General features: G+C 43.3%; 1 protein-coding gene across 15 annotated transcripts in view; it reads right to left on the reverse strand.

Moving 5' to 3' along the window:
- Positions 1 to 1,172: 1,172 nt before the first annotated feature.
- AAK1 (AP2 associated kinase 1) overlaps positions 1,173 to 27,881 on the reverse strand; it is an 87,430-nt gene continuing 60,721 nt past the window's right edge. For 3 of the 15 annotated variants that reach the window (XM_069801196.1, XM_069801198.1, XM_069801197.1), the window contains 5 exons: positions 23,868 to 23,969; positions 22,095 to 22,196; positions 21,194 to 21,304; positions 17,603 to 17,707; positions 13,868 to 16,022 (listed from right to left, as the gene is read on the reverse strand). In XM_069801196.1, coding sequence (XP_069657297.1) covers positions 15,928 to 16,022; positions 17,603 to 17,707; positions 21,194 to 21,304; positions 22,095 to 22,196; positions 23,868 to 23,969 — 515 coding nt within the window. In that variant the 3' untranslated portion in view covers positions 13,868 to 15,927. Of the gene's footprint in view, positions 7,576 to 8,770; positions 9,893 to 13,867; positions 16,023 to 17,602; positions 17,708 to 21,193; positions 21,305 to 22,094; positions 22,197 to 23,867; positions 23,970 to 27,881 lie in introns of those variants that run through there. The other 12 variants (XM_069801202.1, XM_069801204.1, XM_069801203.1 and 9 more) reach the window with 5 other exon arrangements.

A 27,881-nucleotide genomic window follows, 5' to 3' on the forward strand; every position in this document is an offset into this window, starting at 1 on the left:
ATGCTTCCCCCCGCCCCTAAAACCAAAGCACCACCCCCAAAGACAACACTTTTTTTTTTTTTTTTTTTTTAAAAACAGGTACTTTGTTCTTACCATTGCAGCACCAATGAGGCCCTAATGGCTGTGTCGAGCTGCTGGTATCGCTTTCTCCCCCCCCGGAAGGAGCAGCATGGGTTACCACACGTAGCGCTTAGAAACAGCCCCCTCCAGGCCAGGTTTCACCACCCAGTAATGCACAAAAAGCCTCCCTCTCCTCTCCCCCCAACTCTCACAAGCCATCAAGAAATCGCAAATTTAGCCCAGTGACCTTTCAGAGGTGGGGACTGCAGAAAACATTAGAAGTAATGCGTTTGTTTTGATCAAAATATATTTGAGGTGGAAGTTCTCGATGTTGCAGATGGCGGCCGCTGTCAACATTCAGGGCTGTTGCACAAGAAACAAGAGGAGGAAGAGTCTCCCTGGGGAGGAAGGACACACAGTTGCAATTTCAGCACGATGAAGAGGTTCCACTTTGCGTCTGGGCCATGGCTGCCTATCCTCCCTTTGGTGCGATTATAGTCCTGCCGATTTTGGACCGGAAAGTCACTTACGTTAAGCCGATCATAGCTGCTTATTCTCTTACAATTAACTAATACAACCTAAAAATCCAACAAAGTTCTTCAAACAAACTTTAAGCCCTTCCTTTCAGTCATTCCTTGCTGGATTCGCTGTACCTTGGCACACAGCTGTGCTCACAGAAAGCACGTTTTCCCTGGGCTTTGCCAAAACCTATTCTTGGATATCCCCCCGGCCCCCCCGGCACGCGTCCGCCGCTCGGCGTGGTCAGCACGGCACAGAGCGTTTCACTCACGTATGGCAGATCCTCTCCGGGGATGGGTTCGTTCTGCACCTCCTCTCTTGCAGCAGCAGCTCCTGGGTTCGCAGGGAGGGCTCGATAGCTCTGCGCTGTCTGGTAGCATTGCCCTGGACATGAAGGTTTCTCTCCAGTAAACTGGAATATCCGCTGCTGAAAGCAGTAAGATCAGTCTGACTTTCCGACTGCCAGGTAAAATAGTAGGGACAGACAGAGTTCAGTACCTTGCTAGGAAGAACTCATTAAAAACCAGATTCTTCGTATCCAGCAAAAATATTTTATGCGGGGAGGGCAGAAGGAATGCACAGCGGACAAGATGTATTGTAATCAGATACAGTTTTAATAAAATGTACATAAGTTTACAACTCAACATTTCTTCATAACGATTACCAGAAACACAGATGATCACACCTGGAGTGCAAAACCTGACTCCATCAAATCTGCAAGTCAGAGGTACTTCCAAGACCGCTAAGAATTACCGTAATAACAGTGCGGTGCAAACTAAACACTGCTCCTAGGACACGAGTCACAGATTGTTTGTCACAGTTAGCGGAGACCACGGACGGTCCCAGCTCCGGCTTCCCGCTCCACGCAGAAACAAGGGATTTTCTTTCGCTGCTGGACTCGGCATGTAGGGATGCTCTACCAGCTGCATCCTACATGGGAGCTTGCGGCACGGATCGAGCACCCTGCCCTCCCCACCCCTGCGAGCAGTATCGTCTCCCTTTGGAAGGGAGGGATCGGGGAACAGCGGATCATCGTTATCCCTCTAACTTCACAGCGGAGTATTTCTAGGCGTGTGTGAGGGTAGTTACCCTGCCTACAATGGAAACTACAGGTCGTGGCTTATTTTTAGAAACACTAACAGAGCTGATCAGGTTTTAGGAATGTGTTTCAGAACTGGAACAGCATTTCACTGTCAAGACACTACTGTAAAAATGCTTTGGAGTCTTTCGGTGTACTGAAAGGCCTTGATTTAACACCATGAGAAAAAAAAAAAAACCACAAACACAAAAATTCAACTCCCCAACACAAGAGTCTTTGGTGGAAGCTGAGTTAAAGTAACCGATTACCACTTTGGAGTGATTGAGAGTTCAGCAATTAAACAGATCTCGCTCAGCCTTGCTTAAGTCCTGCTGAACACATGATTCAGGCGCTGTGTGTCATGATTGCTTACACGGGTTTGCCGTTACAAGCTTACTAACACCTATGTGCTCCATGCATAGGGTGCATTACAGATTGAGTGTGCGCTGGCTTCAAGAGACTAAGATTGTAAACTTAATACCATGTACAGCTAGTGCTGAGCTGGCTGCAAGAGGAGATGTGGGGAAGGTCCCCCAAAAATACTGCAGCAAGCTGCGGAAAGTGCAGATTACCACCACGGCAGCTGGTCCCGTGACGTGCACTGTACAAACATCAGGGCAGCGAGGCACAGAGAGCCAAGCCAACTGCTTTTTTTTTTTTTTTTTTTTCATGCAGAAACTGATTAATCACTTTGAAGAGAGACTTTAAGTGCATTCAAGCTGAAGTTGGCAATGGGTAAGAACCAGTCCCTTTCCCAGCACGAATCTAAGATTGTCACAGGACTGCAGCGGTAACTGCGGCCCTCTGGCTGTGCATGAGGACCCAGGGCAGTTAACAGAATTTACTACAGCTTTAAAAAAAGATGAAACCAGTGGTTCTGTTCAGAAAACCGACCTCAGAATGCAGCATTGAGGCCATACCACTCTTATTTCATTAAGATCACCAGTTGTGTGGCAAAGAAAACAATTAGCATTATTCTTCCACATTCATTAAAAACAGTAAGCTTCAGAGACTACGGAAATGAAATTTCCGCTTACAATTCATCACGCTGAAGCTGCAGTACTGGCAGTGCAGGATTAGAAGGAATACAGGCTGGAAATGAGAAGGACGTCAGACTAACAGGCATTGAAATTCAGTTTTCTGACCATAACCAGAAGTCCCATTACTTTATAGGTCACATGCAGAGATACAAACAAGCTGCCTCCACCCCCCAAAAAGAGTTTTAAAACCATTTAAGCACTGGATGTATGCTGGCAGGATCATTAGCTTCTGGGGCACGGTTAGATTGCTCTTTGTGTAAAGTGCTTGAAGAACATAAAAGCTGCCAAAATGCTAGCTGGAAATTCAGCCTGACCCAACCTGAATCAGGGCTGTAAACAAGCCCGCACACCTCGCTGCGCCTTGGTGCATTTTCCCTTTCTCCCTCGGCTGGCAGTGCAGGATAGCAAGGTCTGAACGACAGGCAGCTCATCTCCACCTCGCCGACACGAACACACACACAAGAGACACGGGGCCCCGATCCGAGCATGAAGGGGAACAGGCTCATGCTGCTCCAGCATCGGCTAAATGAGACCTGGACGTGGCATTGAAAGAAGTTTCACAGAATTATCCCAAAGCAATTTTTCAAGTAAAAATGAAGGAAAAGGAAGGAGAACCTGAATCCAGTTAGCAGAGGTAATACCTTGAACCCACATCTTATTTGTACACGGTATCTGCTCGCTCCAGCGAAGCATCTGCCTGTTCCACAGATTCATCCCTGCGCCGCCAAGGCTTGACCTCCCTTCCAACAGCTTCCCGAGCGAATTTAACAGCTCGAGGACGAATTCAGCCTCCTGGCTGCATGCACGGCCATGACACAGGTTGCATGTTGAAACAAATCTCGGTCCTCGAGCTCAGACTCCTTGGTATCCCTTGAATTCACAGTTTGCTATCGCAGTCATTCTCAGCATCTCTCACTGATCCAATCCAGCAACAACTGACTTGGGGGTTATATATTTAAAACAAAATCAACAACCGCCTTTTGAGTATATATTTAAACAGAAAATGACAACAAAACACAATAAACAACAGCCTCAGCTTCGCTGAAGAAACATCTCGAGGGAGACCCCGAAATGTCTTTACAGTACTTCTGTTTTCAAAAGGTGGTGATGGAGGACAGAAAAAAACCCTAAACCACCAGTATGCACCAATATTACTTCGAGCGCAGGAGAGCAGGGCAGAAGGTTCCCAGCTCCACACAACCCGACCTGACCTGGGCTTGACAAGTCACTATTTGCCAGCAACTGGGCTGCGCAAGCCAACATAGCCTCCCTGCTTTCAAGTGTTCTCCCTCCCCACCCCAGGGCTTTAAGACCTCAGTCCAAGCTTCTCCTTCTCCCTTCCAGGCAATGCCCATGCCGAGCACATCCAGCAGAACATTTGGCTCATCTCTTGCGACTGGAGATATTTTGGAGGGGAACTGAACTCGGGGAGGGGAAAGGAAACATGGAGCAGTCAGTAACTCCTATTTGCAGATGCTTTGCTAGTCAGCTCCTGGCCTTCAGGGTTTTTCCATCCATCCTCCCCTTACATTGCTGGGCTTAAAAGTCAGCAGCGAGTCAGCCCTGGACTGTGCGATGTTCTGGTTTGTTTAAGCAGCCTTCACGTGCATCTTTAATATGCCTGCTGCATTCCTTTAACGCTTATTATTTGGACATCAAAGATACATATGGGAGGTGGTGTCAGGTTTTTTCCCCCCTGCAAAACCAGACTGAGGTCTATTTTCGGCTGCAGAAGCTCTCCCGCGTGTGACTCCAGTGAGTTAGGGGGACCTACGGCTGTTCCTTCCCTCTCTCAGCGTGACAGTACTCACAGTACTTTCTCTCCGAGTACAAATACATCAGAAAGCCAGCAGGGCAGGAACCTCTGCTCTACATACGCACGGTCCTGATCTCAACAACCTACCCATTGCTCCAACAATTCCCCTGAAAACACCCAAAGACCTGAAAGCCACTTGCGGGAGACCCCCAAACGCAAAATATGTCCTTTACCCTCAGCGCAAGGCTCCAGCTCACATGATAATGAACCAACTCCCTTGGGAAATGGCCACCGCAAGGCTTTTAAGAGACCTGGCCACATGCTACCGGAGTCAATGGGGATTTTTCCATAGATATCAAGTCCTTAAAAATAAAGCCACCAAGATTTTTTCTTGGGAGACATTCTACAGCACCTGTTAGGGGGAAGGATTACTGCACCACAAAGATTCATCAGTGACTGGGAGCCCAAAGAGTCCCTATAATTCCGTATTTTGAAAGCCAGTCCACGCTTACAAGTAGCTTTTGCAGGCCAGAAGTAGCAGATCCAAGACAACTTACGCAACCAGGCATTAGGCATTTTACAAAATAAAGATGAGAGGTTTCACTCCTATCTCTGTCTATATTAAGTGAAAAGAAAGGGGAGCAAAGTCTGCTTTGTTTCTGCCCAGCTACCAGCCTGGGCAATTTTCCCTCCAAACACTATATTGGGACTCACTACATCAATGACTGAACAAGCAGAAGTTGTCTTTCTCTTTGGGAATACGGTAGAAAGCACAGTATTTCAGAAGTAGAGCAAACGTTACCAAAGGAGCGTGAATGGATTTTGTTTAGGTTCATCCTTAATCAACAGGAAAACAAAAGGCAGAATTTACAAGTGTAGAGTCAAGTTCTCTGCTATTAAAAATCCTCTAACCGGATTGCAGCCGATGCTGAATTACACCAAATGAGGTATGTAGATCAGGACATCTATTGAGTTGTTTCCATAATAAATTTTTCCATAAGGCGTATTTTTAATACTGTAAAAATGCACAGCTCTCTCCTTCACAACACCATAAGCAAATTTCTGGGTCCTACGCTTTGGCATTAACCAGACAGGAAATATCCATGGAAAACCGAAAGCTTTGCCTGATCGTTCAATTTTCCAAACAAAGCAACGGTAACAGCCCGACAGATTGCTTTCCTGAAGTTCACGCATCCAAGAGTTTGCAAGACAAGCGACTGAAGGCACTGTGAGTCCTTCCGCCGACTCCTCCGGGCTCCGGCACAGGCCCCTGGGCAAAAGCACTTCCAGGTGCTACACGCCACAGCGAGCCAAGAAGAGCTGCCCGCGCGATGCCACGGCTCTGCCCGCGCCAGCACCGCACAAACCTGGTACCAGACATCGCCTGCGCGGCTCCCACTCGGAGTGCGCGTAACCTACAAACGCACACGACAATCGCTCTGGAGCCACGGCTGCCAGGTTTGCCGTCACTGCCAAGCAGCAGGAATATACAACTTTGCTGTCTTCCACAAGCCCCCCCCGATAGGAAAGAAGTCATAATAACCCTTTAACCTGTGAAATCACTTCCTTTCCAGAGCACTAGCAAGTCCCGCTTGACTTGCTCTGTAATTAATAAACGTTTTCATTCATCTTATAATGCATTTCCCCAGCCAGGACCAGAAAATACAGAATATTACTGGTTTGGAAAAGCAACTAAAAAATAAATGGGGGAGAAGACAGTGAGAGGAGGAAGGTAAAAAGCAACTGAAAAGGATATGAAGATCCTGAGAGCCAGGCATTCAGACTAACTAACATAACTTAAAATAGTTGAACTATTTTATCACTGCAAATAGAGTTCTGACCAAAAAATAATAATTATTTTTTTTATATATATATATTGCTATGTCATTCATTTCAACTAAGAGGTTCAAGGTCCTGTGAGAGGTGGTCCTACGGGAAGCACACCTCCCAGCTCACAGCAGATTAAGGCTTTTGCTTTCCAGCTTTGGAAGGAAAGGGTGCTGAAGCGAAGGGATCCCCGCCGGGCAGCTCTGTAGTCCTGGAAGACAGAGGGGCAACAGAGACAGATCCTGCTATCACCTGCCTGTTGGTCTGAGAAACCACTTTGTAAGCAGCTATGGGCTTGACTTCAAGACCCTGCCCATCTTCTGGACTGTAGTGACGGGAATATTTTGATAAGGATTGTGGACGGAAAGGCTTGTTAACCACGGAGCCCAGCACGGCTTCCTGGGGCAGTGCGTGTCCTCCTTGGTTTCTCTCACTGGCAGTGCCCCCCTGCTCCTGCAGCACACCTTTAGAAGGGATGTTTTCCTGGGACTCCATGGCTCTTACAGAAGAGGGATGAAGATTGCTTGGCTGAGTAAACCCAGCAGAAGGATACTGAGATCTTGCCGAGGCCGTGGACCCACCCATTGCCGAATCCAGGCTTGGGAACATCAGGTTAGCTCTGTGTTGGGTATCGCCTCCTTGACTTAGGAAAACAGCTGGTATGAATGGTTCCTTACACATACTATGGGAAGTCAACTCTTCCATGCTTTTCTTTTTAGTGAAAGGGGCTCTCAGAAATACATCTGCTTCTTCTGGATGTCCAAGTGCCACGTTGCCCTTGGAGATAAAAGGAGCTTTGGTAAAGACATCCACTTCATCAGGCACTTTTCTGGAGCTTCGGAAAGGAGCCGTGGCAAAAACATCTGGTTCGTTAAAAACCTCCCCAGCATGCAACTGGAAGGCAGGGAAGAGTGTCGCCCCTGCTCTAGTCTGGGAAGACTGGGAGCGGGGATCTTCTTTGGAGGCCTCATGTTTTTCCCTGGGCGCAGACTGCAGGAACCCTGTGCATAACTTGCAGGTTTCCTCCTCCTCTTCTGAATCCATCAGCAACGGCCTGGACCCACTGCAATCCAAAATATCGCCTTCATGGTCTGTCCCCTCTCCTTCGCTGCTGTAGAAGGAGCTGTTGCTTGAAGGACCATCTCTTGTTAAGTAGTCCGACTCTGAGTTGTGCTGCGCTTTTGCCTCCAGTATCTCAGACTGACCTTTGTACAAAGCAAGTCCGTCACTGCCAGAAGGTCCTTTACAGAGTTCAAGAGCTACAACTGGGAACAGGGCCGGATCCCTCTGCAGACCTAAAAATGCAAGAGAAGAGTGTTACTCAACCAGCTCCATCTCTTTAGTCATAAGTAAGAATGAAAGGTACTTATTACACAAGAAATGTCATGCCGTTCAGATTTAAGCCACCATCACGCATGGACAATGGGAAGGAGAGGGAGGGCAAATAAAAGAAAAAAAAATGCCAGGGGAGGTATTTACAACACACGAACTGACACACAACTCGGCGCTGCCTCACAGCTTGGGGACACCACAAGTACCAGTTTTCCGAAAGAGATGGAAGACGTTTGACACACGAATGGGCACACCCAGCACTCTCTCAGCACCATTCCACAAGGATTTCTCTGCCACCCATGACGATGACCACCACTGGAGAGGTTTTCACTTCATAACACTGCTTCCTGGAGTGAAGCTCCAGTAAATGGACAAGTTTTGTCATTTCATTCTGCACTGTTGCTTATTGACTGCCCTACAAGCAGATATATATAACTTGGCATAGCCTCTGTTTCTGTGAGCCATCCCACAGACGTGTGGAATTACGCTCGGGCGTGTAAAACACACAGAGATGCCCTACAATCTGCTAAAATAACATACACGTTTCAAAGAATGAAGGTCAGCCTATAGATTTTAATGAATCCTAGTAACTATAGCAGCATTATTTTAAACCACTGCAAGAGAAATGATTTTAAACACTCCATACCGTGACTTCACATCAAGTATCTCACATAACGATCTGACTTGCTTCTGTGTTAGTGTAACCAGACAGTGCAGGGAGAGGCTTGCTGTTCTGCTCTTACCCAGTTACAAGAGCCCAAGATGAGGTTGGCTTTGCCTTACGACTCACACAGACAGAACAGAAGACATCTTACCTTCAAAGAACTATTGGCAGGTTAGGAGTATGTCATTGGACTCATGTTAGCAAGAGGATAGGAAAAAGGCATATGAAAACTAAGCAGTATGAATTGCAGAAAGAATGAGGAGGATAAGAAGGTTATTTGGTATCCACTGACTGATGGACGAGGTACTAGCCAACCCACCCTCCTGTGACAAAATAACATCATCACCCAGGTTAATAGTCTGCCCATGTTAATCATTCATGTTTGCACACCCATTGCAGCCCGCAAGGCATCATTTCTTGATCAAGTCCATAGACGTATGCAAGTTAACCCGTTCTCAGTCACTTCTCACCATTAAAGACACAGTAGTCGTTCATTAGGCATCAAAATCGGTATTTATTGGGAAACTATTCACTTAGATACATTACACTGCTAAATAAATCAGTGTAGATATGTGAACATTGTGTAAGTTACTCTACAAAAATACTATCTATCTTTCCTGAAGCCTATGTTGTCAGCAATGGTTTAACCTTAGATGCTAATCTCAGATGACAGGAACAGTGTGTTTATGGTGCTGTTTTCTTCCAGGAGGCTGGTTATATATTTACCAGGTATTATTGTGAGATTTTGAGAATACAGGCTGAAGCAGAGCAAGACCAGTTGCCACATCACGCAAATGCCTCTGAATTACCCAGTCCTCACTGAAATACAGCATACAGGAAAACAAGGAAAGGAAAAAGGCATTTATCATAGCGAACATTATGCCAATGCAAACCGATGACCCACTTTTCACAAGAACAGCACAAACAAGTCATTTGATCAGAATTTTCTTTTTAAAGAGTTACTTGTATTAGTAGGTGTCTATGTTCATGTAAGTGATGTCATCTAGGACAGAGGAAGAAAAAGGCTGACAGGATATAAGCCCACTTGCTTAGGACAGGAGCAGCAAGCGTCTCTGAACTTGGAAGCACTGTATGATAGGCAGAATGCTCTATTTTTGGAAAAATTACTTTTTCCGATGCTTTCTTGCTCTCTCTGCCCATCATAAGTGATAAGGACACCGAATGCTTGGAAGCAGTTTTCTCCCTTGCTAAGATCAGTACAGGAGTTGTGAATTACTCTGGGAGGAAAAAATGAAGCGATGCTTAGGTAGAACTCGTTCCACCCTTCAGTTAAGAGCTGGTTTCACTCAAAACTGCTAGGCAATACAGCAAGAAGGGAAGAGCCCTGATAATTTGAAAACAAAAATGGGCACAGCAATAGTAAAACACAGTGGGTTACCTGAGAAATTTGGGGATTTACTGACAAGAGAGGAGCACCATCTATGCTCCCATGTTCTATTTTTCTGATGTTGAAGGAGAAAGACCTGGCTTCCAGACATCATCCCACAGTAACGGATCTCAGACACCTTTTCTTTCCCACGTTCTTGGATTCCCTCAGCTTGTTTCCTTTGGCAGAAAACAAAGGGACAGTTCCAGAAGGAGCTATGGCAGCATCACTACAACAAGGAAGACAACATCATACCAGCATTTTACTTTAGCTAACATCCAAGTCCATGTCTAACTAGACAGTGGCTTAGACATCTCCTCTCACAGTTGTTAATCTCGTATGTTAAAAAAGCTCCGAGCTATGCTTAGACACCAAACTATGCAATCAAACCAAAAAAACCCAAACCCCTTTGTGTAAAGGTCAGGTTAGAGCTAACGAGACAAGGTCAGTGCATTCCCATAAGCAGCCATAGCTACAGGCTTTGCAGACAAATGTTTCAGAGGCACATGCTGCATAACTTTTAGGACGACTGAGAATTCAAGTTAGCCAGTGCTGATGGATGCTTCATCCGGTCCAAGATCAGAGACCGAGACTGAAGCATTCAAGGGATGGTTTCACATGAAGAGGCATGACAGTTTTGTTCTGTGTTACAGTAAAGGAGAGAAAGGGTCACTCCATGAGCTGGTAACAGCATGAGGGGAAAGGACAAATCTCCCAAAACTCAAACAGTGCCTTTTTGTTTGAAGCCCTGCCCCTTCTCTGTGATGACTAGGCTCCCATTCATACCAAGGGCACACTGTGCAAGGGGCCTGAAAAGATACAGGCAGATGGTTGGCTTGAATCAACACACAAAGCACCCACAACCCCTCATGCAAAAAGAGATGCCTCTTTTGCAGAGGCAGCATTTCCTAACATCTGCCTATACCAAGATGGACACTGTCAAGGGGCAGCTGCCTCTTTTGTCCCCTCCTCCTCCGGACTCCCGAGATCTGTGTGTTACTTCATGGGGAAGCATCCCTTACGTTTTCAATTAATGCTCAGGTTTTAATGCATGTATACACTCCTAACAGCTGCAAGCTTTACAGCATAAAAATCTTTACAGAAGCTTAAGTTTATAGATGAGGTTTCTCCTTACCCTTGTACAACATCCATGTATAATTTTTTTTATTGCAGGGTCAAATATACATACTAAAGACACAATTCCTGAACTACACTCAGGCTCCTTTTCTGCAGGGAGAACCTTAGTAATAAAAACACTTATCACTTGGTACCCCAGGAATACACCCTGCATGTATTCAGATAGCAACCTGAAGAAAAGACCATTTACCCTAAGTTAGAGCACTGACGCATAGGGTTCCCTCATCTTTTACAAAAAACGGTGCACCGAAGTGGCAAAGTACTGAAATAACTGACAGGAAAACTATAAAAGATTCACTCTCCCTACTACAAGGGGCCGCAAGGAGGCAGAGCGGTCACCGAGGAGATGATCTCATTTCTGGAGCCCCAAACAAGAAAGTTAGGGGAAACAGAGGCATTCCTAGAGTCTAAAGCTACACTTCCACCGAATAACTCTCCTGATTTCACCAAGCCAAAGACAAGAAGGTCTCAACACATGGTAACAGGTAGCTAAAAATCAGCACAATTACTAGTATGCAAGATTACTAGTTTAGCATTTGAAAAGGGTCAAAAGACTTCTCATTCCTTTGTTCTTGAAATGGTGGAGTTTTTCCTTGGATTCCGATTCCTAGAAACAATATCATTAAACAACAGTACAGAAGTACCCCCACACTGTGCTTTCAGTGAGGAGGTATCAAAGCAGAACACCACAGGTCAGCATCACCATTACTACGTCACTACACAACCATTTGGACAGCAGAATCAAGCATTTCTGCCCAAAGTCACTGCACAGTGGCCGATATGGGAGCAGATCTAGGGTTCTTCGGTTCCAGAAGATAAGGAATTTAATGTTCTGGTTTTGGCACGCTTGTACAGTCATTTGCACCACGCAAAGTGAGACAGGGCGGGTGTTAAACACACCAACCCCACACACCACATTCCAGCAGTTCATGAACAAGACTGACCAACTGGAGACTAACAGCATCGTTTGGTTTTCCCCTCGTTTGTCCTGTGCATAAGCAAAGTGTTATGTATGCAAGTAATTTTTAAGATGCAGTTTGTGACTAAGAAAAACATAAGGCGAGTTTCTAGGGGCTAAACTCCCTCCTGTGGAGTGTAGGAGCACAAGTCTCACACATCAGTAATGTCCTTAAAACAACCCCAGCCAAGCAGCAACCCACCCTTCCTCCCAAGGAACAATGAGATCTGCTGCCGTTCATAGAGTCTGCGCTCCTGTACATAGGCACGGCTGTCCCCAGAGCACTGCTTCTTTCAGTTACAGGAATTACACAGGAACAAAAACAAATACAAAGAAAATCTCTCCCTCACCCCCCCCCATCTATGTTTCCTGCTAGAGTGATGCAGTTTTAATGTGCAGTGCCCACACACCTCAGGGGGAAAAAAAAAAAAAAAAAAAAAGAAAAAAGTCACATGAACTAGTCTCACCCAACTACTGGTAACTGAGTTGACTGATAAGCCTCATTCATCAGAGCACTCCCCCACGTCACATTCACGCTTCCCCCACATCCATCCCAGCTACTCCCCAGCTGTGACTGATTCTCATGAGAGTTCCTGAACTAGAAAATGCATTGGCTAAAAAGAAAATATCTTACTCCATACAGACATGCACACACTTCAGATGCTAGTGCAGCAAGCTATGTGCTTGATGACATTTTCCATAGTCAGAGGCCCACATGCTCCACATTTTACGTTTGTTTGGATAGCACAAAACTTGCTGATCTCCATTTTTGATCTCAATCACATCTGAACTTTCATTTTAATAACAAATGGGTTTTTTTATCTATTTTTAAATAAGGTGGTTTTGGAAAGTCACTGGAGGCAATATCCCGCGAGCTTTCAGGCTGAACAATGCCACCATCATTCATTTATTCACAAAAAGCCCCCTCCAAAAATAATTTTGCTCTACACAGAGATTCACTCAAGCTGCCATTCGCTTCTGGTAAGTGGGCTGTTAGAGGATGGAGAAGGTCTGCCACAAAGCCACCAGTGCTAAGATTCTTCTACCCATCTCAGATTTCTCCAGCAGGTTGCACAGTGCCTGCAGCCCTGGCCAAGTCCTTCATCCTTGGCCAAGTCCCAAGGAACCCTGTGAAGACTTGGACAGCCAGAATTCAGGAAGCTGCAGCACCTTCTGGTTTGGGGACAGATGCTCCAAACGCAGTGGATATTGTCAGATACAATACAAATTTGCTGATTTCTGAATTGTGGGTGCGACACTTGTGCTCATCCGGTTAAAAGATGAACTGGGGAGATTTCCAAAGGCAGGGGCAGCACAAAGCCCAAGCCCCCTCCAGAGTAAGTGCGAACCAACATCTAAGTTTCAACTATTCATTTGAACATCTTGCCACCCCAAAACCAGAATTTATTCTTGCATCCAAAGCACAACCTTGACTCAAAAGGAAATTGTTCTGTATACTGTGGTTGCATTTGTAGTATCCTATCAGGAGGATCCACCAAAATAGTTAATTTTTTTTTAATAAAACACTACTACAAGCTCCAGCCTGTTAGGACAGAAAGGCTCCTCTGTCATACCGACATGAATGACCAGCACATACCGGGCAGAGAGGAGAATCACTCTGCTGTGATTTTGCTGACTGTAGGTTTCTATTATGTTACTTAACCACACCTGACCCTACAACCCTTAAAAGGGGACAGAAACATCTCTCATGGCTTCAGACAAGGCTCCAACCATAGCTATGAGAGAGAATCATTCTTACACCACTTTTGGGAATGCTGGGTACCAAATGTCTCCCATGCAGACACTGGATGAAAGTTCAATTTGTTCCTTCACAGCGGCAGCTTTCACACAAACTCCTCGACTTTTGAGCAGCGCACCAACGCTAACCTAATGGCTGTAGGACAGTCACATTTTTTTGGAGAGCTTAAAATTAATCCCCAATATCCACCCATTTCAACTCTCTTGCATTTTCCATTCATTCTGCAAATAAGTGGCAAGTATTTTCTGATGAAGGAGATCTAGATAATAGACATGTCTAAAAATATATGCTTCCATTGTATTGTATTTCCCACCCAGATCCATGAATAGCTACTTGAAAAAGCAATAAAATAAACATTCACATCTGCTTATTTAATAGCATTATTAACAACCCAGTGCATTTATAATTTTTTCCAGAACCCTTGAACAAGTGCCATTAGATTTAAAATCTTAAACATTCTTTAAAAGTACTTTAATTCACAGAAATCTTTTTTTCTAATATACAGTAGATGGTTACTTTTTAAAATCCATTCTCTTTTCATATAATCTCAGTATCTGACTATACAATAACTTTCTATCTATAGCGTCTTCATGTTTTCCAGTCCAGCTTGCCTGTGCTTTAGGAATATAAAACAAAAAAATAATAAAGTTCTATCCACAATTTTACTAAGGTCATTTCCATAGTTCTCATGTAAAGCTTCTCTTGGAAAGTGCAGTATACACATGTAATGATACAACACACTTAAGCAATACTTTTATTATTAAGTGTAGGTTTTAAAAGAAGAGTAATGTAGAGCAGACACAATTGATGGTAGTTCTATTTACAGAATTTGTTAAACTAAGTGTTGGGGTGGGGGAATAGCAGAGAGACTGGAGATAGGAAAGGAGTAGTCACGAACTTTGATTCCTCTCTTTCTTAGCGAGAGGTCAGTACATACATATTTCAGTCGTTCATACTTTCGCACATGGGAAACTGCACTTTTACTAATACAGCTACATACACATACACAAGGTTAGCAGTAAGCTATTAATTATTCCACTACAGAGGAAGAGTCCTTCTGTTCAGAAAGAGCTTTCAAATACAAGATAGAAATTCCGGACTTCATGACCATAAGCCAATGAAAACAAGTTTAGCGTATCCAGCTAGTTGACAAACTAAGCATGTGAAGGGAAAAAGAAAAGGTAAAACCCATCAAGTTGTAGCAGCACTTATTTCAAACCATCTGAACCAAGTGCATGCTTATTCCACAAAGACTTAAGAGTGGAATAAAGTCCACAGTCATCTTTGTCTACTGAAACAAATGGTTCCATACTTAACTGGTTTGCACTATAGGCAGTTACAAGAAAAAACGGGGAACCCAGAACAGATACCAGATGCTTGACTAAAACCAGGATTAAAAATAGACAAACAACCGTAGGACAATTTGTTTCATACACAATTTACAGTAGGTTGGGGGGATTTTCTTTTTTTCCAGTCAAACACAGAAAAGTAGTCACAGAAAATACATCTGCTGCTGCCACAATGCCCTTTTCATCCAAAAAAGGTCAACAAAATGCTAGTCACAGCCATACTTACATGTATTTGGTTCAAAACCTTGTTATATTTCACTTAGGGTCATTTCTGCAACTTTAACAATCGGGTTTGTTTTTTTCTTTTTTTCTTTTTTTTTTCCCTCCCCCAAGGAAGCGCAGTGCATTCACAAGCAGGATTGTTAAACAGCAAACCATTAGCTGGGGGCAGTCCGGAAAACTCTCTTCATAGGCACCCATCACCAGAGGTACTAGGCAAGACTACTTCAGAGGAATTGGGTGCTTTCTCCTCCTCTGAAGCATATACTGGCAATTTAGAAACATCAGCTCTCCTAACGTGTATTCTGCAGGAGAGGGACGTCCCTACTTATTTCACCTGTCCCCTTCCTCCTGCCCACTCATCAGAAAACAGGAACAAAACAAAAACCAAACCCAAAAACACAAACGCAAAGATTGAAACACAGTTGTTCACACACTACTCTAAGGAAAAAGGAGTCTGTTGTACGCAGGGATCATACATCAGCTACAATTATCTAATTCATTTACAGTTAGGCTTTCCATGGTGCTATGTGTACATCTCAGCAGGGTGGCTAAGGACGGTGCTCCCTTTAGGCATAGGCTATTAAAGACAGGTGCAGAAGGAACCACAACAGGTTTTTACCAGCATTAGAGAGGACTACTTGGAGAACTGAGACAGAATCTTTCCCAGGGCATGGGAAGACAGGGACAAAGGAGGGTGACTGTCTCCTGTTGGCAGATTTGTTTTTCTTTTAATTAAAGAAAAAAAAGCCCCAAAGAACCACAACTGAAGGTAACTCTTCTGGAAATGAAAACGGAGGATTAGGTACATTACAGAAACTGCGTCTGCTACTGTGTCACTGCTACAGGTCTATGAGCTGATCCACCAGCAGTAAAGACCTGGCTATGTTGGGAAGACTGGACTCAGAGCTTCCACTGTTGTTTCTAGAATGCCCACCTGAAAGTGTGAGAGATAGGAATTCAGTATTGAACAGGACACACACACACGACAGTTTCAGATGTTCAAGATCAAGCAAGAAAGAAAAAAGTCAAAGCAAAACAGAAAAATTGCTCAAGTTCTTCTCATTATTTGCATCATGATAGCAACAACATTCCCCTGCTTGGTCTTCCACCCTTTCCCCACCCCCCAAACCTAGCTCGCAAGACTTGCATGGAAAAACATCACGGCAGCCAACAAATCTCTACAAACCATTTCTTTTTCCCAAGGTTTACATCCAAACTGCAGAACTCTGTCCTTACTAAAGGATCTACAAAGCAATTATAAGAACTCCCATAACCTATAGAAAGGACTGTTCAAAGTTTTAAATCTTGAAAGTTAGCTGCTGTTTTAAGAGCATCTTTGAGTTACCAGCTACCTCAAGGAGAGTTGAGCTATCATGTGGCTTTCTATAACTGGTACTTTGATATTGAAGGAAAGATGCTCCCCTTTATACAAGGTACCCTATCTTTGCCTAACTTTGGCAGAAATCTTCTCTGACTTTCAACAGGAGCAGGGTTTCTAATGTCTGAGAACTTTTTCTAATGTGTGCCAGTCTTTGAAAGCTAGCATTAGATGCAGAACAGGTGTACAGCACATTCCTGCTGTAAACAAAAGTGGGAGGTAGGGAAGTCAAAGTTCTACGATCAAACAAAAAAATGAACAAAAACCCACACCAAAAAAAGGGAGCCCTGGAGTATGTCTTTAAACCTATGCTAGCATATCAAAAGCTGTAATCAAAACTTTTCCATGGTGTGACTGCAGAGAGAAGTCCTATTTGACTGACCAGACTGCAAAATGCTGCCTACTTCTGTCCCTGCAAGAGCTACAAAATGCAGCACTATTATTTCTTTTAAGGAAAGAGTGCTGCTTCTTACACTTAACCCTACATAAGGCTGGAACTGTTTGCAAAGATCACTTTAATGTGATCTAGGTGACAGGAATGCTATAAAATGAGAAACTTTCCAGTCTCTGTCCTAAGGTCTCTGCTCAGAGCTCTTCAAGGGAGGTGGGTACCATCTACCAAACTTCTCAGTTCCCGCAAGGTCCTTTGAAAGGCATCAGTCAGGAGTGAAAACAACTCACTTCCAGCAGGAGTTTCAGAGTTATAAAGGATTACCATCATCTTCCTTTCTTGCGCCTCATGCCAAGTTAACTTAAAAGTGAAAGGGCCTCCTTTCCTTGGCTTGAACAGTAAATAAGAACACTGGAGAATGTAGTTCTCCATTGCACTTTAGTCACAGAGGTATTTGTGTACCCTGCCTGGCAGACTGGTAGAAATTACTTCATGGGATCTAAAGATGCTTGCACGTCTATTATCTTTTTGGACACGCAATCTTGTCACAAACAGAGAATCTAGAGAAATTTCAAGCCCAATGTAAATCAGAGAAAGACTAAGCTCACTAAATACTACAATGATAGTATCTTACAGTTTACAATTTGATCTACTTCACATGTGATGCAGCACCACTGCCCCCAAACTAATTTATGTTCATTGTTTCCTTTTTTCCTTCCCTTCTCACCCCCACATCCTGGCTTACCTTGTGAGTTTTTTGATATCAACACTGGAATTGGGTCAAACTCATCTTCTGTCACTTTTTCAGAGCCCTCAGGAGCATCAAAGCCTGATATCAGGTTAGTATCTTCTGCAGCATAAAGGAGAAACAGAGGTAAAGAAGCAAAGATAGCAGAGAAGGCTGGTTAGAATTGCTACAAAGTGTTAGAACACGTTTATGTTTTCAGAGACAGGATTTAGAAGCAGGCGTTTCATTTAAAAGGTGAAATAAAGTTGGTAAGTCTTTGGTAAAGAACGTAAGAAGTAAGAGAGCCAATTAAATACAAAAGTGGAGGTGAAAAAAAAACAAAACAAAAAGCAAGCCAAGTCATGAGAACCAAAATAAAATTTGGCCAATCTGAAGGCTTAACAATTGGCATAGTTCAAAGCTGGGGTAAAAGCCTGGGGCTTAAGCTCCCATGGGTTGAACGTATTCTTTATCATCATCCAGCGGCTGTGAAATATTAGTACAGTTTGAGAGCGCAATCTGGCTCTCCAGCTACCAGCTCTCATGCACAGGGAGAAGAAAAGGGATGGAGAAAAAAAAAAAAAAGACACACACAGAAGAAATTCCAGTCATCTACGTGAAACAAAACCCCTAAGCTTTCACCTAAAGTGACAAAACAAGTGCAATATGAAGTCAGATTTCCAAGGAGTTTAAATGCCTGAAGATGTAACTAGACACAGAGAGATTTTTTTAAAGGCCCCTAGAGCAGTTTTGGCACATAATTCCATTGATTTCAAACCACGTCAACTGCAGTTAGACACTTGGTGGGAGGCACTTTCAACAGTCTCCACGGTAGATGAGACATTTATCTGCTTTATCAGGCAATTACATACCTTTAGGGACTTTCACACTCTCACTGTGCATCACTATTTGTTACACTTTAGACACCTAAAATACCTTCCAAATTCTGGTCCTCAATTACTACATGAAACATTTCTGAAAGCCTAGCAAGGACATGTACGAGTCGATGGTTTCCAAGGAACGGGAACATTCCTGTTTGACTCCTATCAAGAATAAGCTTTTTACCGAAAGCTGACAAATATGCTAACAGGTTTGGGGGGTAAAATGATGCAAGAAACCACTTGTAGAAATACAATGTCCTCTGGAGGATCAGACTCAGGAAAAAAACCCACAATTTTATTGGGGACTAGCATGTAAAGTGTCAGAAACACAAAGACATTTCATCTTAACGGAAAGTCTCATCTTGTCATCCCTCTGTCTCTGGAGGTATGTATTTGTGGCTCTTCTCAAGATACCTGGGAGCCTTTGCAAGCATCCTATTTCTGTTTCGTTTTATTTATACATACAATTGCTCATAGCTCTGGAGTTTGCTGTACAAGAAGCTACTGAAGGAGCACTGCTCAATTGTGGACTATCTTTCCTAAGGAGAGGGAAAGGCTGGCAAGTGTCCCTATGTGGGCAAAACTCCTTCAGAAGCGTTTGAGCTCACCTCAGTGACTGTACACCACCATAAGTAGAAAAATCCTCCCCTCTCACATACAGGCAGCTTAGTACTGTATTCAGAAAATGCAAATTAAGGAATCCTGAAGGCTGAACAAAATTCAGAGGCCAGAAAACAGCCTAGCAAAGGATGAAGGAAAGGATGCTATGGCACAATTGGAACATCAATCCATGCCCAGACCATGGCTGCTTTTTCAAGTCCTCCTGGACCCACTGATAACTTGCAGCATTGCAGTTCCACAGGCTGATTACACCCATGGACAGCAGCATCTGCCCCATAGGTGATTTACATCACCAAAGCCAGCATTTGATAAACAAAGCAAACAAACAAAAAAAGATTGAGACAGATGTACGGTTAATGACCACACCCAGAGCTATAAAAGCAGTGTTTGAAAACAAGCCACAAATGAGTTTTGGAAGATTTTAATATTTTGCCCCCCAACCCTGCTAATAGAAGTCTCACTTTCCTTGTCAAATGTGAGCCTTTCTCATCCCAGAAGGAACAGCAGGGCAGCCTGGGAGAAGTCACACAGGAGTCTGTTAATTCATTTTCTCATTAAGTCACACTGACAATGTTTTGGCTTTGGTATGTTCCAGACATGGAGTAATAACTGCTCGACATACATTTTGAGCCATTTACTCAAAACAAAGTGGCATGGAAGTGTATTATAGCAATGAGCAATTAGAACAACTGCTTGTTTAAACCCAAAAGCTCTATGAAAAAACAAACTCATTTTTAAGTGCCATCAAGTGTAAAAATTGATTACAGACTGTTTTTACAGCGATTCCTCTGAGGACAGATCATTTTCTGTTGCTATAGGGATACTTACCAAATGAGCTAAGCAAAGCCTGTCGTCAAGGGACACTCAGTAGCTAGCACTCAGTGTGCTCCGTGCCTCTCTTTTCAAGGCAATAAATAGCACAGAAGTCCTGGTCTTCCCTCTCTCCCAGGTGGATGCGTACTACCCAGTATTCACTACAAGCTTGGCTTATGTGAGAGTCATCTGCTAACATCTGGCATTGTCCCCAAGGGACACATGCACTGCTCACAACTGCTTTAGCCCATAATAGGGTTGTGCCAGAACGGAGCAGGAAAAGTTCACCACACAAGTCACACTTCAGCTGATAGCTCTTCAAACTATTCCAGTGCCACTGTTCCAGCCACACTGCATGAAGAGGGCCCAGATTTCAGCTGGATACTCTGCAGCTTGGAAAAAATAAAAGCCATCTGAGTTAGGACCCAGCTTCCCAGGGTCCTCTACTCTTGCTTGTTAGTGGAAAGAGAACAGAACTCTGGTCACTGCACAGTATTTCCACAGTTCCACTCAAGCTCAAATACTGATGTACTGCAAGGGCTGATCTGCAGCTCTTAGAAATTACCACACATGGTCTGCTTCTCTTCTTCAGCTCTGGTTTTTTGTTACTATGAAACTGTTCCATTTTTCAGTTGGATACTGCACTTAGACTTTCATTCATGTTTGCTGTGACACTGCAGTTTGACTCAAGAACCTCCTCCTGATAACCTCTGAAAAGGAAAACATTCTCTAGATCTGAAAGAGCTCAGTCACGTGCCTTGGACGGTAACTCTGATAAACCAAAAAAACATTCCTTTTGTTTCAAAAACCTGTGACACCAGTATAGACGATTATCAGGCTCCCTTCCAGAATTATTAATGCAGCATAAAAGCAGGTCTTAAACCCCATGTGCGAAAAGCAAAACCAGACTGCCTTCACTTACAAATCTGAAGAAGGGTTGCATACAAAATCCTACCCTTTAAGCCTACTGTATCCCTTCTGCTGTATCCCTGTTTCATGAAAGATGCCACCTGTCTTGACAAACCTTGTCTTTACAGTCAAGCTGAATACTTTTATCTATTATTTTTCCCTTAGTACTTCAATGTACATTCCAAGTTTCACCAGCTTGGGAAGAAAACAAAACAATGGCTTGGGGAAAAAAAACAACCAAACCAAACCAAAACCAAAAAACCACACATCACTAGAACATGGGTCAGAGCATCTGCTTGTGTAAACCGGTATCAGCTTCACTTCACAACAGCTAAAGACCACATCCCAGGACTGATTAGGTGTTAGAGACAAAGGGACAGTTTACCTTTGTGAGGTTGAGCTGCGAAAGCTACAGGAGCAAACTCATCCAAGAGGTCAGCAGCAGGGTTAGAAAGCAGAGAACAGTCAAGCAGAGAGTCTTCCCCAGTGAGAGAGTCTGAATCCAAGTTAGCATCCAAAGGCCGCAAGGTAGCATTAAACAGGACACAAACACTGTTAAGCTCATATTCTCACATTCCTGTTCCCATCCACTTAGTGTACAAACAGAGCTTTGATGCAAAACCAGCACAAAAGCTACCATTTTTTGTGATGAAAAACATTTCTTACCGCTCTGCAGTAAGAGCAAAGGGATTCCCAACACCTTTAGGAACATATAACACATTCTCTGGGGTTAACCGCCCTCTAAAGCTGAGTATAGAACAATGAAATCCCACACAAGTGACAGTTTAAAGTAGGGGCAGTGAAGGGGAGCATGGGAGGGAAGGGAGTTGCAGGGACTCTCTGGCAAAACAAAGTGCGCTGCATATTTCACAAGAGACCTCTGAAAAGAGGTCGAGTCCATCTGCTGCAGAAGTGGCCAGATAAGGCCTTCACAGTAAGAAAGGGACAAAAATTGCTTACTACCACACCCCAATGGAACAGATTAAAAAAAAAAAAAAAAAAAAAAAAATCAGTGACTGCTCCCGTTTTCAAAAGCACTTAATCGGAGCAATACTCTGGCATCTATAGATCTGTAACAGTTGGAAAGAACACTGTGCCATTCTTCACAAGGAGACAAGTAACATTGACCTTCAAGGAGCCATGCAGAATCCACTTACAAGCCCAGTTTACACTGGTGGGAAAAGCAGCAGAGATGCTTATGTTTAAGCGGACAGTGCTTTCTGATTTACACAGCCCACACCAGTACGATGCATCCCTACCCCCCGACACCCTTCTGCCTCACCAACCTGTTCTGTTGGAGGCAACTGACTCCGTCTGTGACACAAGGCGTTGGGGCAATGGAGCCTCGAGGCCTGGTATGAGACTCTCAACAGCTACGTCAGGTTTTCCTTTCCAAATGTGCAAAATACCAGAGCAGAGAAGAAGCCAGAGGTTAGTTTGCAAGACACAGCATAAGAAAGAACTAAGGCGGCAGTTGTCTGAATCCTTTAGTGACCCTTTAATATGTGTCAGCTATACTGGCAGCAACAAGAGGCTGAAGTTAGACTGATATTAATTTTATCATGAGGAAAGACTGTAACACATTAGTGTTTGTTGGGTTTTTCTGTGTTTTATTTATTTATTTTAAGTTGTGCAAGCCCAATGTGAAACATCCAGAGGGTGGAATGGGAGGTTAATAATGCCTGCCCTGCAGCTAAGCAGAAGGCCAGAGGCTGGGCAAATAACTATAAGCTTTTGCAAGATCCTATTCCAGCAAAAGGAAAACACTGACCTTGAAGGAGTCCCCTTGCATTAGAAGTAACAGATCATTAAAATACCTACTGTGGAGCCCTTAGCATATTCCCAGTTAGGCTTGTAAAAAGCCAAGTTGTAGGATCTTTTTTCATTTTGATTGCCCAGTGGAGCAAAGATTGCAGACCCTACAGAGAGGTGATAAAGTTTTAGAACTCAACATCTTACTGAAAAGACCAGTTCTCAGTATCATCTAATGTTGATGTCCATGAAGTGGATAAAAAAGGAGATGTTTACAAAGGCTGGATAGAAAGATTTTTTTTATAGAAACCATAAATGGAAGGGGGAGAGACATGGAGGGTAACTGTCATAGTCATACCAGCCAGGTATAATGCTTATCTGTGTCTCTTTCTCAAGGGCCAACATCAGGGTAATAACCAAGAAGTTAAGTTAAAGAACAAGGATGCACTCAAATGCTAGGACCAGAAATGGTCTAGTCAGCCAACTTAAGAGAGATTAATGAATATTTTTGTTTGCATAGCAGTGTGTGTGATTTGCAGGATCATTATCTAAGAGTACTCAGACAACTGCCAGAAATTGTGAAAGGCAGAAAAAGTCTTATTATTTAAAGTGACTCATTTCCTACCTTTCTATTCAAAGCTACAAGGTTGCAACCAGCTAGCCAGGGGACCCTGGCTGGTACCCAAAACCACAAAAGCAGCTGATTGCAACTAACAGCAGCCTGCAGTTATTAGTCTTCTGTACATTTGGCAAGTAGATCAAAATACAATTCTGCAACACTCCAAAATCTTTATACTGCCTGGAGCCTGCTGCATCTGGGCTTATAGCAGCCTAGCACATTTATTCTCAGCATATGCCCCAGGTCTAAGGCAATGCTGTCCTCATCCTGCTGAGGGTTGATGGAGACACAGACAGGCTCAGTGCCTGGGCCATGGTTACACATGAAGTCCTTCAGTTCATTTCAGCAGAAATGGAGGGATCTTTTGCATCTTTTCCTTCAGTCAACAGTTAACTTCCTTCTACCAAGACCAGAAGAACACATAAGGTACAACCATGCCATGTTATTGAGCCAAATCAGTAAGCCTAGATTTTAAATGCAAATACCAAGTCTTCGCTGTTCAGAGGCTAGTCTCATGGAGAAAAGGCAGATCTGTCTCAGCATAATCTGTAACTTCCTATCACATTGCATTTCACCAACATCAGCAGCTGTTTTGAGAGGCCGGTGGGGGTAAACACGCAGAGTTATCATGCAGGACCAGACATGCCATGTAAGACAGAGGAGAGGAGGTGCCCTGAGTTATTTTTACCATTCACAGCGTCTGATGTGCTACCGAAGGGGTCAGCGAGAGGCAGGATATCGGGGAGCAGAAGCGCAGTCTCAGGAGATTTGAGTCCCTCAATGAGTTTTTCTGGGTTAAGCGGGAAAAGGAGGAAGGCAGGCAACAGAGAAAAAAGAAAAGAAAAACCAAAAACAAAAAAAACAAGAAAAGACAACATTAATCAGGTGCTCAATTCAGTGGCTCATAGTCCAGTGTGTCAGCCTCAGAAGAGCATCTGCACAATTTTGCGTGCAAATAACACTATCACTTAGATATATGAGGGCAGCTGTTCACCAGCTGGTCATGGTCACCTAAGACAACTGAGAACATCCTCACCCACTATGCACTGCTCTCCCTAAGGAGCCGCTGTAAAATAGCATGGAGTTCTTTCACTCCTAGCCAAAGCACAAAAGCTTAACATGACCCACTGAAAATCAAATTAAAAAAAACCCAAACAAAAACAAACCTGCAAATTTTTCCCTTCTCACCTTCCTACGCTGGGGAAGTCTTTGTATAATGAGAAGAAATGGAAGAGATGATCGGAAGTCCAAAATGCTAGAGCTAGGTATACAATGCCCCTATTAATTTGCTCAAGAATGGAATACTTACAGCCCTTAAGACCTTGAGCAAAACCAGAAAACATTGAGACACTACAGTGCCAGACATCAGAACTTGTCCTTCGGTTAAACAGCTGCCTAGTTAATTATTTCAAACATCACATTTCAAATGAGACACGTCATTCTCAGCAGTACAACTCCTGTGGTTCCCATCATCCTTCCCACAAAGAAATCCAGATAGCCTGGGCAAAAAGTTAGTCTCAATTATTAATCTGGTGGATGAGTGATTTTGCAATCATACTAACCAGGTTTATCAATAATGAGCTTAATTATTTACCTTTCACAGAACAAGATGAAGAACATTTTCAGGATTTGCTAGAAGTAATCACCTTCAGTAGAACACCACTGATAAAATTTGCTCTACACAGACAAATCTGGCCATTTCAACTTGTTGAAATGACTGCATTTATAATCTAACATTAGAATGAGCTGTGGCCCTGCCACAGCTATACCTTTACAAAATTTTTACATCTATCTTTTATGTTTTGAGTTCAAAGGCTGGTGTTATTATTTATTATCCAAAGAAAACATGCTCACAACTGCACAAAAGCACAGGCTCTGGAATACTGCTGTATAAAAGACTTACCATGCTGAGAAAGCCAAAGAAAAGCTTTAGTTGCACTGTTACATACACGGTAATAATATAAATCTTTTTTATTGCCCTATATAAATAATAAAATAGCCTAGCAGCTTTAGAACTATTTATTCAAAGCAGGACAAATTGTACTCCCCACAAAAAACTTCAGAAGTCAACACACTAAAGCAACCAGGTGGGCAAGGAAACCTAAAAAGCAACCCAAGAGGCAGCTGTTACACCATTAAAGGCCTGAAGAAGGTCAGCCGAAAGGAAAATCCTGACGGGAACAGCAGCTTTGAATGTACTTGAAACCTTCCCACCTCTATGAGGAATACTCAATTTTAAAGGCTGGATTTCCCAAAGAAAATGCACCCCAGCTGCAGAGGTATCATCCTTGGCTTCTCAGCTGTACAAAGAGGGGCTTTTTCCTCACACGAACGGAGAGGCTGGGAGCAGGGGCCTGGCAACAGAAAGAGGTGTTGATGCTATCAAAAGGGGGCTAAGAAGCATGGAACTGATTATAGCATGTTGGGAAAACATAACACAACACAGGAGAGAGACATGGGGACAAGATGACAGGGAACATGCTCAATTCCTTTTCCCAGAAAGGAGGCAGTAAAATAACAGGTATCCAACCCAGGGTACAGCTGACTGAAACAGCATTTTAAATCAATTAATCCATATAGCAAGGCACAGCACATAACTGTGGGAGAAATTATGGATTGTCTCAGAGTTGGGCACTTTCAAATTGGTTTCGGCTCCTACTCTGAAATGAAGTTTTTAACCTATGAAGTGACATGTATGTACATTGTGAATGTATTCACCTTTTAGTGATTCAGGCCTAAAATACTCCTTTAAAGGCAGACTCAGAAGGCCTGTCTGCCAATGCCCAGCTCTTCCCAAGGTGCTTGCATCAACCTGTATCTTCAAACCCATATATACAGTATATATCATTCCTTTTATGATCCCAAGTGTCTTGCTCCCTGAAGTCTCCCTCCTTCAGCCTTACTTTTCCAAAGTTTCCTCCTTTTTCATTACTGCAGACTTTCCATTTAACACAGTAGAACTGCCTTTTGGTCAGGTACTAGAAAGATGCCTATTGAGCTCACTCACACTTTTTAAACATGCAGAAATTATGAGAATAAACATGGTGTTCTTCTCTCTACATGTTAGTTTTCCCTCCCGCCCCCTGGGCTCAATTGGTTTTATGCAAAGCTTTAGACTGTCAGTGGTTCTTTGTCTTATTTTGTTACTTGTCTCACGAGATCTCCCTTCTCATTTCCTTCATTGTTGGTGCTAATATGCCAATGCTGTTACAGATAGCCACTGCATCTCTTAGGTCATGATCAAAAGGAACTTTATAGCTTTTGAGTGAGGCTGAGGAGGTCCACAAAAACAAGAAGGTGTCAGGATGAATGAGAAAGGAGATAACAAAGGTAACAAAAATCAGATGCCTCATTCAATTTTGAGGCCTAGCAGTTCATTTCCCTGGTTTCTGTTTTGTGTTACATCTTGTACTAACTGGTAGGAATAAGAGATAAAGGAATAGCAGTCGCTTTAAGTGGTGGGAAATTCACGTTCAACTAGGAGCAAAGGAACAGTTAGCGGAGGCCCAGCGCAAAACATGGTTCTGCATTAGTCAGCAGGAATACCTTCTCTACAAGAGTTAGGTTTGTTCTTTTTAGCGTGACACGCTACAAAAACACTAAAGGAAGTTTTTCTGAATCCACATCAGACACTCAAGTCCAAGAACACTACATGCCTTCACTGTGGCAAATAAACCCAGCTCTTAAGCCTCTGCTTCACCATAGCTCCAATGATCAAAGCAGTAACTCAAAGAGGGTATCTTCTGCACACTAGACTGTTTCCCTGTGCATGAACATTAGGCAGCTGCAGTTTAACTATATGCAGACCTAGAAAGAAAAAATAGGCTCCTCTCATGATACCAAAATGCGTTTTGGGTCCTGCTACCAAGGGAATTCTCTAGGAGAAGTTTAATTTTGATTTCCAAGAGAAAAGCTGCTTCACCTGCAAGTGAAGCCATGGTTGAGATGGTGAGAAGCCAGCAATACTAAATAATTTGACCGAGTAAGAAACACAGCAGTGCAAGAAAAGGAAAAGCTGGGATAACTAGCCTCATTTTCGGGAATCTGTACAAACGCAACAGTTTCAAGTCACACATATACGAAGAGATCATCAATTGCAGAACGGGCTCCACCAGTAAAGCAAACAGCATGCAGCTTGTATCTGCCATTTGCAGAAAGAGATGAAGGCTACAGCCTCAGGTATGGACTTCTCTAGAACACCGTCTCACATCTGCCATCCCCTTAGCAAAGATCTTCTGCTGGAGGAAAACCAGAGAGATGTTTTGCCACTACAGTACCAGTTTCTTGTGACTCTCCGGGCATGTGGGCACACAATTACAAGCTGCATTTTAGAAGTGGTCATGATGGCAAAGAAGATCAGTTATGCAGCAAACAGCAATGGAACAAGAAATAAACAAATAAAAACTTCTGCTATGCTGCAGTTTCAGGCCCCATTGCAATTAATTTTGTGCTTGTATAGAGCTCAGACTGGAACATGACAGGACAAAACACATCCTGTATCAATCAACATGCAGTTAAATTCAGTATTTTATAGTATCATGCCTCAAATCCAATAGACATATCCAGATTATTCATATGTAGAGATATGAACAAGCATGAGGATAAACAAGGTTAAGAAAATGTAACCCAATACAATAATATTTTATATCATATAGCTCCTGCAGGGCTGTCAAGAAGGGCTTTTATCAAACTTTAGCTGGGA

This window comes from Haliaeetus albicilla, chromosome 13 (genome assembly GCF_947461875.1).
Source record: "Haliaeetus albicilla chromosome 13, bHalAlb1.1, whole genome shotgun sequence".
Taxonomy (NCBI): domain Eukaryota; kingdom Metazoa; phylum Chordata; class Aves; order Accipitriformes; family Accipitridae; genus Haliaeetus; species Haliaeetus albicilla.